This window comes from Dipodomys spectabilis, unplaced genomic scaffold, assembly GCF_019054845.1.
Source record: "Dipodomys spectabilis isolate Male_0828 unplaced genomic scaffold, ASM1905484v1 ptg000342l, whole genome shotgun sequence".
NCBI classification, from domain to species: Eukaryota; Metazoa; Chordata; class Mammalia; order Rodentia; family Heteromyidae; genus Dipodomys; species Dipodomys spectabilis.
The window spans coordinates 1,635,705-1,651,615 of NW_024871019.1; the positions used below are offsets into that span (position 1 = coordinate 1,635,705).

Below are 15,911 nucleotides of genomic sequence, written 5' to 3' on the forward strand. Positions count from 1 at the left end.
CTGATAAGTAGATTTTTTTTTGTATTGAGGTTTTAGGAAGCTGCCTATTGTAACCAAAATCACGTTGATTTTGAGGGAGGCATTTTCATGTGTAACTGAAGGTGTGGGCCGCTCTCGCATTTATCTTTTTTTTTTTGTCCTACCACAGGACGATGTATCTCCTGGGTTACATTCCTAAAGACAACCGGCTTTACCTGGGGGATAAGGAACTGAACATCGTTAGCTACTCCCTGCTCGTGTCAGTCCTGGAATACCAGACAGCCGTCATGCGGAGAGATTTTGGCATGGCCGATAAGGTTCTTCCTACCATTCCAAAGGAACAGAGGACCAGAGTAGCACACTTCCTGGAAAAGCAAGTAAGTTATTCCTTTTCGTTTTGAAAGAATTGTTAGGGCTGGGAAGGTGGCTCAGTGGTAGAGCGCTTGCCTTGCATGCCTGAGGCCCTGGGTTCAATTCCTCAGCACCACATAAGCAAAATGAAAAAAGCCGGGAGTGGCGCTGTGGCTCAAGTGGTAGAGCGCTAGCCTTGAGCTGAAGAGCTGAGGGACAGCGCCCAGGCCAGAGTTCAGGCCCCATGACCGGACCCAAAAAAAAAAGAATTGTTAGTATGCACTGGCCATCTTAAATTGTCTTTAAAAAAAAAAAAAAGAAAAACAGTAGACCTCGTTGCTGAGAAAGCTACAGCCACAAGGCAGGCAGGAGACAGGGATATGGTTTCAGGCTGGCGAGGGCATAAATGTTTGAGACTCTACCAAGGGCTCTGTGATGGAGTGCACCTGTCTCAGCCAGCAGGGAAGAGGAGGCAGGACCACCACGGTGGCTGGGCCCAGAGCAAAATGGGCATCGTGTAATTGAATATTTTATCTTCCAGGTTTATCAGTTAACTCCTTAATTTGTCTAATCAGTATTTTATCTTTATTTTTTGTGGGTCGTGGGGCTTAAACTCTGGGCCTGGGCGCTGTCCCTGAGCTCTTCAGCTCATAGGCCAGCGCTCTACCACTTGAACCACAACACCACTTCAGGTTTACCCTAGTGATTAAGTGGATGGAGATAAGTCAGACTTTTCTGAATGGTCTGGCTTTGAACCACAATCTCAGATCTCAGCCTCCTGAGTAGCTAGGATGACAGGCGTGAGCCACTGGCACCAGGCTTGATTAGTATTTTATTTGCTTCTTTTAAGTTGTGAGACTTGTCTGCAGAGGGATGAGCGTACACTGTATTCTTTGAATTCTTCAGGGCTTTAAGCAGCAGGCTCTGACTGTGTCCACGGATCCTGAGCATCGTTTTGAGCTTGCTCTCCAACTTGGAGAGTTAAAAATTGCGTACCAGTTAGCAGTGGAAGCAGAGGTATGTACTGCTTCATAAATTTTTTTAACTGATGGGAAATAAGTACGTTTGGTTGAAAAAGATTAGTGACTTACTTGGTGAGTCATTTTGCCTCTAAAGATGCATTAATTTTTCCACAAATGAATTAGATTGTGTTCAAAGTAGCCTTGGCATTGTAATTTGAAGTGTTTTCTGGGATTAAGATTGTTTTATGAGAGGGGGAAAAAAAGATTTAAGGTAATCTGGGAACTCTGACCAAGAACAGGAAGAATAGCAGTGTGCCAGTGTCCTGAAATGGCAGGCCGGGGGTTGCTTTTACAAAAGGGCTCTGACCTTGACAAGACAGTTCAGCAACGTTGTGTACTGAAGTCTAGCAGTTACTCGTAAGTTAATTTTAGACTGGGCTGCATAAATCCTAGCTATGCTGTGTTAAAATCAATCACTTGTGGAACTCTACTTCTGAGAAGCTGTACATAATAGTAAACACTTAAGGACAGTTTTTCTCTCCTTTTAAAAACATGGTATTTGCTCATGCAGGTGATTGCAAGGTAACTATCATTTGTATTTCCTCATCTTAATTTATGCCTTGTTTTGATAGAACTAACAAGTTTCTTCTGTCGACATCCATCTCTATTAGATATATGATATACCTGTATTTACTCATTCATGTCCTCACCACTGCCAGCATGTTCAAGACTTAAAACTGAGTCATGTGGGGACGTCAGACATTTTAACATGCAGCTCTTTCTTGCAGTCAGAGCAGAAGTGGAAACAGCTCGCTGAACTCGCCATCAGTAAATGCCAATTTGGCCTAGCCCAGGAGTGCCTGCACCACGCCCAGGACTACGGGGGCCTGCTGCTCTTGGCCACTGCCTCCGGAAACGCAAGCATGGTCAACAAGCTCGCAGAGGGCGCAGAGAGGGATGGCAAGAACAACGTGGCGTTCATGAGCTACTTTTTACAGGGCAAGTAAGTATAAGCCATGGTCTTGATGCGAGGACGGGGGGAATGGTGGGTGGCAGAAGGCCGTGCTGCCTTGCTTGCAGTGACCTTCAATCTGTGCTCTCCAGCATCACATCTAACTGGGACTAAACAGCGCAGGGTGGGAAGGCTTTGGAGCCCATTTCTCAGCAGCCTCCCAGTGACGGCTGCAGCACTGCATTGTGCAGCAGGTGACTACCCAGACTGGACGGCCTTGGCCTGTTCATGGCAAGCACTAGGGAGGGTGAAGGTCCAGCCATAACGTGCAGAAGTTGCACCTCAAACTGGCAGCTAGTTACATTGGTGGACCTGCCTGCCACCCAGTAAAACTCAGTGGCCATGGTAGAGAGAAGGGAGGGAGGAGGAGGGAGAGACAGGGAAGGGGGGAGAGGAGAGAGAGGGAAGAGAGGAGAAAGGGGAAGAGGAGGGAGAGAGAGGGAAGGGGGGAGAGGAGAGAAGAGGGAGGAAAGGGAGGAGAAAGGGGAAGAGGCAGAAAGAGAGAGGGGGAGGGAGAAAAGGAGAGAGGGAGGGTGCAGAGAGGAAGGATGCCATAGTGCTGCCTTTTTTACCTTAGGCTTGATGCATGCCTAGAACTCCTGATTCGAACCGGAAGACTGCCAGAGGCTGCCTTCCTGGCCCGGACCTACTTACCCAGCCAGGTTTCAAGGTAAGACTTGCATTATATTCCAGTGTTTCTATCTAGCACAGCCAGTGCACACTTACTTGGTGCCTGCTTGGTTCACAGGGTGGTGAAACTCTGGAGGGAGAATCTTTCCAAAGTCAACCAGAAAGCAGCAGAATCTCTCGCTGACCCAACAGAATACGAAAACCTTTTCCCTGGACTAAAAGAAGCCTTTGTGGTTGAAGAGTGGGTGAAAGAAACGCATGCTGACTTGTGGCCTGCCAAACAGTACCCACTTGTCACGGTGAGTAGCAGCACAGGACCTGGGGTCTGGGCGGCGCTCCTCCGTCAGGCATGACGTGAGAGCCAGCATGCATCACTGCTCATTTCCTCACAGCCAAATGAAGAAAGAAACGTTATGGAAGAGGCAAAAGGATTCCAGCCCTCCAGACCCACAGCACAGCAGGTTAGTGGACACTGTCTCCTTTTCCCAGGGAAACCTCCTTTGTCTTCATAAGTACCTTTGCTTGGACTTTCAGGAACTGGAGGGAAAGTCTCCCTCCCCCACTCCAGTTATCTGCACCTCCCAGACGGCCACCAAGGATGAAAAGGTGGGTCAGACTCCCCCCCTTCTCCCATAGCAGCAAAAAGCTTCTGCAGCTTACACAATCAGTTTCTGAGCAGGGCTTTGTGGTGGGATGCTGTGAAGGAAATTTAGTTCTGTTAACCCAGTACTATGTAACTTCCTTTTTCATTTGCAGAGCTTACTTGAACTAGAAGTGGATTTGGATAATCTGGAATTAGAAGATATTGACACAATAGACATCAATCTGGATGAAGACATTCTGGATGACTGATGTAATCTTACTCCTTTTATTATTATATAAAGGCATTGATCCCCACCCTCACCTCAGTGCTCAGAACTCTGAGAAACTCCCTCAATTTTTGTATGTAGGCGCAGTCAGCCCAAAGGGTCAGCTCAGCCTCCTCTTAAGAGGAATTTATGTGCAGCATTTAAATTACTATGTTTCTTTGTTAGACCATATCCCATAAACACCTTTTGAATCAATGAAAAACTTGTTTCCTCCTTTCTGAACAATGGAAATCTGCTGTGGTCTGTGCAGCTTGGCTGGCCAGGGAGCTTAGTATCCCCTGACTCATGTCCAGTATTTTCTGGAACATTTCTGCAGTCAGCGACTGTCTAGTCTTAGCAAGCTGCTTCTCTTGTATACACTTTCTGTGCTGTCTTTTATTATGTAGAGCAACAGTTTATACTTTTAGAAAGGAAGTTATAGAAAACTACAAAAGAACATTTTAAAAAGAGGACATATTTAGTGAAATGTATCTTCTTACATATCTTCAGGAAGCTGCTGATTGGCTTACGAAGGCTTCTTGGTAAGTTTGTAGTGTTAACTCTAGATAGGCTCCCTTCTGTGCTTCTGTTTTTGCAAAAACCTGTTTAAAATGGTGTTTAAAACCGTGTTAAAGCAGTACGGTATCCACTATTGATACAGCAGTGTCAAGTCATGATTAGCATTTCTCTAATAGGAAAAAAGAGCCCATTTAGGTTCTTCCATATTTCACAGTAATTGTCCCTCTTAAAATAGAGCAACACAATCACATAATGCTAATTCTAAGCCTCACTGCCTGAGAGGATGAGAACTAGTAGACTCCAATCTTCTCCATAACCCATGTGACCATCACCAATTCTACCTGGCTGCCAGTGACATCATTCTGACCTTAGTAAGGAGAGCTGTGTTGCAGAATGCAAAACACTATTGGAAAGCCCATTCCCCAAAACCATGTCTAAGCTGAGCCCTAGAAAGATTACTCAGGAATCTCCCCTTCCTGAAAATACCATCTGGCCTCCAGTAGACAATGTAAACCCAAGCCAGACCCCTCCCCTGGTGAAAGGTGCCCAGGGTGAAGGGCAGGAAGCCATTCCTGGCCATCTTCTAAGCCTCCACCCTGCCCTGCTGGTAACTTGGCTACCTCAGATGCACCTGCCTATTTTGATTGTCCAGGAACTAGAAAAATAGGGGCTGTAGCCATACAGATGTCCCATGTTCACAAATCTACTTTGTTACTATTAAATATGGCCCACTTCTGAATTTTTCCCAAATCAATTATCACAAGACAGGGCACCGTGAAAAGACGCTTTACCTTAATTAAGTTTACTCCCTCAGCAGCCTGCTCTTTGGCCTCGCGGGCTGACTGGCCATCTGGATGCAGCATGTGATAGAGCTGGACTAGGCTGGTGGCATCATCAACTCTGAAAGTGAACAGGTTAACGTTATGGGAGGAGGGAGGCCTCATTTGCTTCAGTCCCCTGAAAGTGTGCGCCAACTTCAAGCTAAGCTGTATTTGAGATTTCCCTCATGGCAGGGGGAACTCATTCAGGGAAAAAAAAAACTGACTAATCTCCCTTGCCATGAGGTAGGCAGGGGGCTAATTTATGAGGGGAGCATATTCTAAACATTGCTGTGTTCTTTTTGGAACTGGAACATCCTTTTCCAAAGACGCAACATTCTATAAGGTTAGATGATGTCCAGGCCAGCCCGCTTCACCAACACTGAAGAGTACAATACAACCAGACGAAGAGACAGAGGGTCCTCCAAGTCACCTGCTGTTAGTGGCACACCTCTGTAAGGACCCCTAGAATCCCAAGAAAAGACCCTAGACCAGTAGAACACCCACAGGACACTCTACTGCAGTCTTCCTAGTGAGGCAAACCGGAAGTTGAGCAGGTCAGACACATCAGCAGCCTATCTTGACTGAGTCTGAAATGGTTTGTGTGGAAACGCACTGCTGTCCGGGACTTTGGGCTGTAGCGCCCACTGCTGAAAACAACCCAGTGGGGTTCTGTACTCAAAGCTCCCTCCCAGCAGATTAAAGTTTACAGATGTCACCACCTTGCAGTAGAGAACGTTAATTTTCAAACTGAGGTATTTCTGAGTTACTCTAATGCTTACGAGAGCATATGAATAGTAAGCTTGCTAAATAGTCAATTCATAAAGGCAGCCCCCATCACCCTGGGGGGGCATGAAGGAATACATACCTCCACCCCCACACCCACCCCGGCCTTCTGAAATCACACTACCAGAGAAGCACTGGCCTGGCAGTCACCACAAACAATGCTCTATGAGATGTGGGCTCCACCCTAGACCACACAATGCACCTTCTGGTCCCAAATGCCTTGCCTGCCTGTGTACCCTTAAGTTAACCAGACTCACTTGTCTGATGACGTAGGAATTTTGCAAAAGCCAGGGTAATCCAAAGCAAAAATAATTTTTGTAAGTTAAATGACAATTTTTACTGGAAAATCCTGTAACTATTTCTACTAGAAAACGCCACCTGTTAGAGCTCACATCATCTTTATATTTCCTCTCAAGAATCTTGAAAGTTCATGGGTACCCAGGAGAACTGGTAAACCCAGGGACAGTCAGCACAGAGTACACTGTCCAGAACAAAGCCACTGTTCTTTCAGAGAACTTACCCCTTTGGGGCAAACAAAAAGCAGGCCAGGCAAGGAAAGGCTGAGTAATGCCATACACAATGAAAACCTCCATCTGCGGCAAAGACGCCATGGCTGAACGTCAGATGTCAGATGTGCTGTTTTACTTACTCAGCCCATACTTACAAATCTCTTTGGATCTGGTCAATCAGCAAACCGTCAATCATTTTCTTATTGACAAAGTACCAGGCCATTCCACCGAAGTGCCTTGTTGAGCGTAACAGGTCATACTTGCCGTGTCTGTCTATGTCTTCATAGGTCTGGTGATGAATCTGTCAGGTAAAATGCACTTCAGAGACAGGTAAACAAAAGGGAAGGAGCAGCATTCAGTTTGCACTGACTGGTGAGTGCTCGCTCGTGAGGAAAGTGACTCCAGCTGCCTCCACCTCACCAGCCTCCACCTCACCAGTCCACCGGAGGGAGGAGTCGTACCACTCCTCTCAGCCACCTTAGCTTAGCAGGGGAGCCTCAGTAAAGAAGCGCTGGGCTAGATGACGGCCAAACGCCAAGCACGCCTGGCCTTGTCAGATCTAAGGCAGCCATACTCCAGGTCCCTATAGATCGACCACTGGTAACAGGCCACCATCTCTTGGCCAATGGGAAAAATCTTTTTTCAGCTGGGCACCAGTGGCTCATGACTGTAATCCTAGGTGCTCAGCTAGGATCAGGGTCAGGCCTGGGCAGAAAACCAAGACTTATCAAAAATAACTGGCAGGGGCTGGGAAGGTATCTCAGCAGTAGAGTGCTTGCCTTGCAGGCATGAGGCTCTGGGTTCGATTCCTTAGCACCACATAAGCAGAAAAAGCTGGAAGTGGCGCTGTGGCTCGAGTGGTAGAGTGCTAGCCTTGTCCCTGAGCTCTTCAGTTCAGGCCCCATGACCGAAAAAAAATAACTGGCAAAAAGCTGGACAGGAGGTAAGACTCAAGTGGTAGGGAACCAGCAAAGCAAGCAGATCCTGAGTTCAAACCCCAGTACAGCCTAAAAGTAAAAGAATCTACCCTTATCTCATGTTATCTTACTAAGTAATGTCCCTTCAGATCTCCTTCCAGATTGTTCTTCCTAAACAAGGACTCAGATAGGGAATGCCTCTGTTTAAAAGGATTCAAAAGACCAGGCACAAGTCCTGTAGTCCTAGCTATCTGGAAGGCTGAGATTGAGGGGATTGCAGTTGGAGACCAGCTTGGTCAGAAAAGTTTGCAAGACCCTCAAGGGGAAAGCTATACTATATCCTAGCTATACAGCGGGACACCGCACTGAGGCAGGTCACTGCACAATGCTATCCCAAAAGCAGCAAAAATCAGGGTAGGAAGCATGAACTCCAGTTCAAAGAAAAAAGGCCTTGAAAAGCCTGACCCAAGTGCCCTACGCCTGCCAAGGTCGCCTGTGGCCCCATCCATCTTCCCATTCCCTGACTCACTGACAGGAAAACTCGGGTTGCCAGCTGCTGCTCATCCACTTGCACCTGAAATACCTCTGCACTCCCTGCCAGGGTTCCCGTCCTCCCACGAAGTCTTCAATACCACTCTGAGAGCATTTGGTGACTCATTACCTAACATTGTAGGCCTGATATGACGATTATTGCATATTTTCCCAGCACCTGGACCCAAATAGTCATGCAACGGCAGATTCTGACCCAGCACCCCACCTACCCATGCTACCACCTTACACACACAAGGCACCATGAACACAAGCACCGTTGTAAGACACACATGCAACGTGGACAGTGTAAACAGCCTTGCTCCTGTGGGGGGCACTGTCAACATGTGGCCCAAACCTACCACCTACTTGCAGTGCAGCTGCCAGCGCACTCAGTTCTCCAAGCCTCAATTCATCCTTAAGGGTTGACTGATAAAATACACACCCGGCACGAATCTGTACTCAGTAAGTTTTCAGACACTTCCCCATTTCAAGAACTCTAGACTAAAAGTCTTGCTCTAACAGTATTGAAGCCATGCTGTAGAAGGTATAAAATGCACTCACTTGGATATACTCTTTGGAATCTGGTTCAAATTGGGCGACACAGAGATTGAGGACATCAGCGTGCCGGTCCTGGTTGTACATGGTCTGAAATCACAGGCTGGGATCAGAAGGAATTCCACAGTTTACACCCCGCTAGGCCCACCCAGAGGCATAAAGAAACAACACAGGCTGCAACGGCCACATCTGGATTCAAATCACACACGAGCCAATTGTGAGAGGTGGCAGCTGTTCATGCTACCATTAGAATTCACACTCATCAAGGCAAACTGCCAAGCACCAGCATCCACAGATCATCCCCACTGAGCCTAGAATAAACAGCTCACATACCTTAATGTTCTCTTCCTTGAAAATTACTGGTGGCAGAACTCTACGGCCTTGTTTTGGGAAATAAATTTGTATCATCCGGTCCCTTTCTTCCCAAGAGGCTTTGCGCAGTGTGCCACTTGGTTCTCTGACAACAATAAAGCGCTCCTGAAGTGGAAAGCATGATTGGTGATGAGTGTGAGGATTTAGTTTAGCTCCTGTGTCCCACGAAGTCACTAAGACTGGTTTGCAGTCACAAATATAAAATGCAACTGGAACAGAAATGCAAGGTACAATCAGGGACTCAGCAATTGTACATCCTGAAGGCACGGCGAGGTGTGATGCCACTTTCGCTGGTCAGGACGCACACCTGTCTAGCCAAAACGAGAACCAAGAATGTTTCGTTCTAACGTGAGAGCAGTGCGTGAAATGATGCAACTAAAACTGACTTGAGCTGGAGCTGGATGGTGGTGGCTCACACCTATAATCCTAGCTACTCAGGAGGCTGAGATCTCAGGATCACGGTTCAATTTAAAGCCAACCCAGGCAGGTAAATCCATGAGACTCTTACTTCAAACTACTCAAAAAAGCCGGAAGTGGTGTTGTGGCTCAAGTGGTAGAGCACTAGCATTGAGCAAAAAGAAGCTCAGAGACAGTGCCCAGGGCCAGAATTCAAAACCTAGGACTGGCAAGACAAACACACAAAACAACAACCTGACCTAAGAAGGCTCAAGGGAAGTCTGAGGGGTAGGGAAATAAATATAATCAAAGTCCTTATACGCAAGTATGAAGCCAGAATAATAAAACACATTAAAAACTGTCCAAAAGGAGGAGATTTTTAAAAAGGAGAGGATAAATTTGGTCAAAGTACATTAATGCATGTATGGAAATAAAACAATGAAACTTCTTTGTACAATGTTAATAAAAAAAAATGTTTTAAACCTGAGATCCACTCAAATCCATTTTTTTGGCCTGAACTCTGGGCCTGGGCTCTGTCCCTCAACTCTGCAGCTCAAGGCTAGCGCTCTACCACTTGAGCCACAGCGCCACTTCCAGCTTTTTTCTTTTTGCTTATGTGGTGCTGAGGAATCAAACCCAGGGCCTCATGCATGCAAGGCAAGCACCTTCCTAGCCCTCCAAATCCATTTTTTTTTTTATGTGTGTGCCAGTCCTGGAGCTTGAACTCAGGCATCCTGCTTTATCACTTGAGCCTTAGCTCACCTTCTGGCTTTTTGCTGATTAACTGGAGAGAAGAGTCTCAAGAATTTTCCAACTCTGGCTGGCTTCAAACTTTGATCCTCAGATCTCAGGCTCCTGAATAGCTAGGATTACAGCCATGAGCCACCAGTACCCAACTAAGACTTTCATATTATTCCCTTTTTCCATCCCAGTGTCTCACCGGGACAGATTTTACCACTTTATAGTCTATGCTGGCTTGGGGATAAAGTGAACAAATTCACTACCACAGTCTTACTTCTGCACTTCTGTGACACCACATTCAACAGTACATCAGAGATGCCAGCTGGTCCGCCGGCGTGGTCTCTCCGCTCCTCCAGCCACGCCCTGCCACAAGCTCGCTTCTTCCTGTGGCACCAACACACACCACTATCTGTGCCATGCGCCTGGCCATTTGTGATGTACAAGATTCCAGACACCTCTCCAATACTGCCATGTGACCGGAAAGGGACAGGAAGAGTGAATAATTCCTGGCAATAACCAGAACTCTCTTAAAAGATACATGCAGAGCTTTGCAAACTGCGAATAACCAGTTCATACCTGCTAATGCATAAGTGAAGCAGATGGCAGACCCTACCTTCACAGAAGCGTGAGTCTCTGGATGTGTTGGGAGGATAAATTACAAATTTCATCACCGCTGCAGAGTAGGTCAAAGCTAAACATGTGTCCCCAACAAGGATCCTGTAATCACAGTGACTCAGGAGCTTGCTCTCCAAACCCAGCAGCCTTTCATCTCCTAGTGCATTTTGAGTAAACTGTAAATTACCCTTTTTATTCTTTATGCTCAAGGCTCAAATACAAAACATACACATTGGAAGTTCTGGTTAGTCAGGCACCAGTGGCTCATGCCTTTAATTTTAGCTACTCAGTAGGCTGACATCCAAGGACCAGTGTTCATAGCCAACTTTGGCAGGAAAGTCCAACAAACTACTCAATAAAAGTGGAGCTGTAGCTTACAAAGGGATTGAGTCCAAGGACCAGGACCAGCATGCATTCTTTCGAACTGGCAATCAAAGGAAGATGAGTAAAGAATAAAAAGCAGTGGTCTGGGATCTGGAAAAGGTGGCGCAGTGGTAGAGTGCTTGCCTTGCATGCATGAGACCCTGGGTTCCATTCCTCAACACCACATAAACAGAAAAAGCTGGAAGTGGCGCTGTGGCTCATGTGGTAGAGGGCTAGCCTTGAGCTGAGGAGCTGAGGGACAGCGTCCAGGCCCCATGACCAACAAACAAATTGTGGTCTGAAAACTATCTGAAAAACAACTGTCATTCTTATTGCGAACTGAAAATCCACTGGAAGCCTTCTGATCTTAGCATCAAGAAATCCATAGGAAGCTGGGCGTGGCAATGACACACCTGTAATCCTACTCAGGAGGCTGAGATCTGAGGATCAAGGTTCAAAGCCAGCCAAGAAAAGAAAGTCTGTGAGACTCTTAGGTCTAATTCACCACCAAAAAGCGCAAGTGCAGCTGTGGCTCAAATGGAAGTGTCAGTCTTGAATGGAAAAGCCAATGGATAGCACCCAAGGCCTGAGTTCAAGCACCAGTCACCACCCACTCCCCCTCACCAAAATCACTCCACTCAAAAGTCTCAGCAGAGGAGATCAGTATAACTTAGGCAAAAATAATTTCCTTCCAATAGTGCCTTGTTTTTGTCTATGTGAGGCTTGTGGATGGGTTCTGTCTCCTGTAAGTGCTTTGTTCTAACTAAAATTTGAAGGGAAACAGTAGCAATGACGTGCACTAGTCTGCACATCATGTCCTTATATTGTATCTTCCAGAAGACTCTCACCCAGTCCCAGGAACTCTGGTTTTGAAACTTTAGAGACTGGCAGGTCACAGCATCCCTCAGCCCCATGGCCAAGGGTATTTCAGACGAAGATCGCTGTGCCATTAGGCACACACTCACCCGGTGTGGTATGCTGTAGGATATATCGGTAAACACATATCTGTTTGTTTCTGTTCCTTCCAAAATCTTGTCCTCTGCTAGTATGTCATTTATTGGTGTTCGTTCTTCCAGAACTGGTGGCATTTTTAACTGTACTCTGGCTACCTCAGTCGCCTTCCTGGTCGCCTACAGAAAAGAAATGTTTAAGGAATGTCAGCAAAATGACAGCAAAAGAATTTGTAGCCAGATACATGGTCTCCCTGATAAGTGGATGTTAAATCCAAAGTGTTAGGTGATATGACAAAATTAACAGGACTTAAAGAAAGGACTTCCACTCTTCTGGTTGAATCACTACTAAATAACCCCACGCTTCTGATCACATGGATGGTATATATGTGTACACCAGATAGGAACAAGGAAGACGACACAGAACTAGAGGGAATCAGGGAAAAACATATAATAGCGGGACCCATCAGCTGCACTGGACATTGATCAAAATGAACTAAGCAACTCAATGGCAGCGATGGGAGGGAGGGAACAAGTGGGAAAGAGGGAACAGCTGATGCTATGCAAAACAAAAGAAATGTACACATCACCAAATGTGGAAGAGATAACTGTATGACAAAGCTCATAGAACTCATAAATGTTATAGACCGTGATAAGACAATCTGCTCCAGGAAAGTTAGAATGTGTTTTGTGACTTTAACTGAGCATCACTATCCCACAATACTGTGAAATTTAGGAAATTATGTAACCACTTAATCACAATAAAAAATGTGAAAAAAAAAAAAGAATTTGTAGCTAGAGATGGGTGAGTGCAAAGCTACACCTGAGCAGGTGGGCACTGGCCCCAAGTGCCGGCTGTAGACTTAACCATGTGAACAGCAGAGCAATGCAGCGTGACTGCACCAGGATCATGGGCTGCCCAGATCCACCTCCACTTGCTGGGAAAGGAGACACGAGGTAACCTGTAGGAAGCCGCAGCCACGGGCTCTGCTTCATGTCATATTACTGAAGCAGTCCTGTCCGAGAGGAGGAAAGGGGACTCCTCCTTCATATGATCAGCTATTGGATGTTTTAACTTTCTGCTGTGACTACTAGTTGACGTGTTCACATGTCAAAGTGTAGTGCACAAAGGACTCAATTGCCATAGCTCGAAGAGTGGTGTCTGACCAGATGCTGCTCAGTGTGATCTCACAGCATCACCAAAGCTCATAGATATTTCTCCTGAAGGAACTTAGAGTGACAGGGGAAAGGACGCACAGGCTGGGATGGGGCAGTGGGGGACTGTTTGGACCCCCACACTTGACCAGAGCCCTTGAGTCTGCTCAACTAGTTATGCTCCTGCCTTCTATCAGCCTTCTACTCACATTTCTTGTTCTGTGCCTGGACCACCAGGGCCTGAGGAAGGGCAGCTGTGTTAAGAATCTGTGGAAGCTGGGCTGGGAAGGTGGCTCAGTGGTAGAGCGCTTGCCTTGCATGCATGAGACCCTGGGTTCCATTCATCAGCACCACATAAGCAGAAAAAGCTAGAAGTGGGGCTGTGGCTCAAGTGGTAGAGCACTAGCCTTAAGCTGAAGAGCTGAGGGACAGGCCCAGAGTTCAGGCCCCATGACTGGATGCCTCTGGAAATCTTTACTCCTTAAAAAAAGGCATTCTGCCAACATCTGTGTTCACGTACCTCTTCCAGCTGTGCCTGGGTCATCAGCTTATAGGTTGGCGGCTTCAGCTCTTGTATGGCTGGCTTAAAAATCTTCTCCAGGTCCAAGCCTGTCATCTTGATGAGGATACTTTGTACTTCCTCATCCATAAATGTTGGTTTCTTCATCTCTGAGCTACCTGACTCTGCAGAGATAGATTTTAGCAAATAACACTATGGCAACTATGACAATCTAAGATCTCCCACTGACACAGAATGTACGGCCTGCTGTACCCCATTAACCTGTTTAAAACATTCATTCCCACTACCATTTTTCTAGTCAAGACCATTCTCAGCCCTCGCCTTAGTCTCCCTTACCTCTTTCTGGCCTCACCACAAAGCACAGATTACTTATTACTAATCTCCCAAAAAGAGCACCAAGCTGGGTTCTCCTGTTTGAAACACGCCAGTGGCTTCCAGAATCACTCAGAAACAAGCTAAAGTGGTCTGCCTGCTCTACCCAGCATGCTCTCTGTACTAACTGCCTCTCTTCCATGTCCTGCACAGGAGCTCAGACAATCCCACCCACTTACTTCAGTTACCTTTTTTATTCTGATAGGCCTTAATTTTTTACCTAACTACCCAAATCTGAAAGCAGCTCAAATGTAACAAATCAGAAACAGGTTTCACTATGCCTCCCTTTCCATCTCAACTCATCTAATCTTGCATTGCTCCGGGCCTACACACTTTTTTTTTTTTTTTTGGGTGGGTCCAGTCTTGGGGCTTGAACTGTGGACCTGGGCGCTGTCCCTCAGCTCTTCAGCTCAAGGCTAGCGCTCTACCACCTGAGCCACAGCGCCACTTCCAGCTTTTTTCTTTATGCTTATGTGGTGCTGAGAACTGAACCCAGGGCCTCATGCATTGCAAGGCAAGTGCTCTACCACTGAACCACCTTCCCAGCCCTGCTACACACTTCTTGACCTGGGAATGATAATGCTGTTCAATTTGAGAAACTACCTTGACTTTTACTTTGTTTTGGGGGGAAGGGGGGTCCTGGGGCAGGGCCTGGGCGCTGTCCCTGAGTCTTTTGCTCAAGGCTGGTACTTTACCACTTGAGCCACAGCACCACTTGTGGGTTTTTCTGTGTGTATATGGTACTGAGGAATCGAACCCAGGGCTTTATGCATGCTAGGTGAGCGCTCTACTGCTGAGCCACCTTCCCAGCCCCTCAACTTTTACTCTCAAACCTAAAGCTATAATCAAACCTCCCTCCCTCTTCCCTCCTCACAGCCTGGTCCTCCCCCCCTCACGGCCCTGTCCCCCCTCACGGCCCTGTCTCTCCTCACGGCCCTGTCTCTCCTCACGGCCCTGTCCCTCCTCAGGGCCCTGTCCCCCCTCACGGCCCTGTCCCCCCTCACGGCCGTGTCCCCCCTCACGGCCGTGTCCCCCCTCACGGCCGTGTCCCCCCTCACGGCCGTGTCCCTCCTCACGGCCCTGTCCCTCCTCACGGCCCTGGCTTTCCTCACGGCCCTGTCTCTCCTCACGGCCCTGTCTCTCCTCACGGCCCTGTCCCCCCTCACGGCCCTGTCCCTCCTCACGGCCCTGTCTCTCCTCACGGCCCTGTCTCTCCTCACGGCCCTGTCCCCCCTCACGGCCCTGTCCCTCCTCACGGCCCTGTCTCTCCTCACGGCCCTGTCCCTCCTCACGGCCCTGTCTCTCCTCACGGCCCTGTCTCTCCTCACGGCCCTGGCTCTCCTCACGGCCCTGTCCCTCCTCACGGCCCTGTCTCTCCTCACGGCCCTGTCTCTCCTCACGGCCCTGTCCCCCCTCACGGCCCTGGCTCTCCTCACGGCCCTGTCTCTCCTCACGGCCCTGTCTCTCCTCACGGCCGGGTCCCCCCAATTCCGCCCGGGGCTCCAGTCCCCCAGCCGCCCATATGTACACGAGCCCGGACACGTAGCCGGCCAAAGCCTTGCGAGAAAGGGGCTCACGCGAGGGCGGCAAGCGCAGGTGCCGGCCGCGCCGGGCCCCCGGCGGCGACTCACCGGCCTCCGCGCTGAGCCGGCGGCGCGGCGGGCCCGCCTCGCCCGGCCGGGGCGGCGGCTGGAGCAGCGCCCGGCCCCGGGGCCGCTGCGGGCCGCGAGGACCTCGCAGGAGCCTCCAGAGGGACGCGGGCACCCTGAAGGCCGCCATGCTTCGCTGAGGCCGCTGGGAGCCGGAAGTGGTCGGCGGGACTTCCGGCCCTCGGCGCTCCGTTCGCGAGGCATTGTGGGGAATGTAGTCTCGCGGCAGGCCGAGCGCGCCGGAGCCCGCTGGGCCTGGGACGGGCTGGGCCCGCGCTCCCGGCGGTGTGGAAGGGGCTGGGCAGGTGCTCTCTCCCTGGAATTCTATTCCTCCCCATGGCGCCACACGACACACGTCCGC

The 15,911-nt window shown here is 48.6% G+C and overlaps 2 protein-coding genes across 3 annotated transcripts in view; one reads left to right on the forward strand and one right to left on the reverse strand.

Annotated features, from left to right (window-relative positions):
* Positions 1 to 4,000, forward strand: part of Copb2 (COPI coat complex subunit beta 2) — a 30,268-nt gene extending 26,268 nt beyond the window's left edge. Inside the window, exons 15-22 of the mRNA XM_042665699.1 lie at positions 149 to 356; positions 1,237 to 1,347; positions 2,081 to 2,295; positions 2,882 to 2,974; positions 3,053 to 3,233; positions 3,327 to 3,395; positions 3,469 to 3,540; positions 3,691 to 4,000. Coding sequence (XP_042521633.1) covers positions 149 to 356; positions 1,237 to 1,347; positions 2,081 to 2,295; positions 2,882 to 2,974; positions 3,053 to 3,233; positions 3,327 to 3,395; positions 3,469 to 3,540; positions 3,691 to 3,786 — 1,045 coding nt within the window. The 3' untranslated portion in view covers positions 3,787 to 4,000. The remainder of the gene's footprint in view (positions 1 to 148; positions 357 to 1,236; positions 1,348 to 2,080; positions 2,296 to 2,881; positions 2,975 to 3,052; positions 3,234 to 3,326; positions 3,396 to 3,468; positions 3,541 to 3,690) is intronic.
* On the reverse strand, positions 3,780 to 15,690 carry Mrps22 (mitochondrial ribosomal protein S22). 2 transcript variants are annotated; one of them, XM_042665701.1, is made up of 8 exons: positions 15,533 to 15,690; positions 13,530 to 13,693; positions 11,870 to 12,034; positions 8,751 to 8,894; positions 8,424 to 8,507; positions 6,570 to 6,715; positions 5,093 to 5,201; positions 3,780 to 4,384 (listed from the first exon to the last, which is right to left on the reverse strand). In XM_042665701.1, the coding sequence occupies exons 1-8, from the start codon at positions 15,678 to 15,680 to the stop codon at positions 4,289 to 4,291; spliced, it is 1,056 nt and encodes a 351-aa protein (XP_042521635.1). In that variant the 5' UTR covers positions 15,681 to 15,690; the 3' UTR covers positions 3,780 to 4,288. The 2 variants fall into 2 exon arrangements, with proteins under 2 accessions (XP_042521635.1, XP_042521634.1); XM_042665700.1 differs by having other exon boundaries at positions 13,530 to 13,696.
* Between the last annotated feature and the right edge of the window lie 221 nt (positions 15,691 to 15,911).

Bases quoted from the DNA above. Each gene is read 5' to 3' on its own strand.
- Mrps22 (XM_042665700.1), bottom strand. From the start codon at position 15,680: ATGGCGGCCTTCAGGGTGCCCGCGTCCCTCTGGAGGCTCCTGCGAGGT. The intron at 8,895-11,869 runs GTGAGTGTGTGC...TTTCCACTTCAG, and splicing joins CCTACAGCATACCACACCGG to GAGCGCTTTATTGTTGTCAG. The intron at 6,716-8,423 runs GTGAGTGCATTT...TTTACCTGACAG, and splicing joins ATTCCAAAGAGTATATCCAA to ATTCATCACCAGACCTATGA.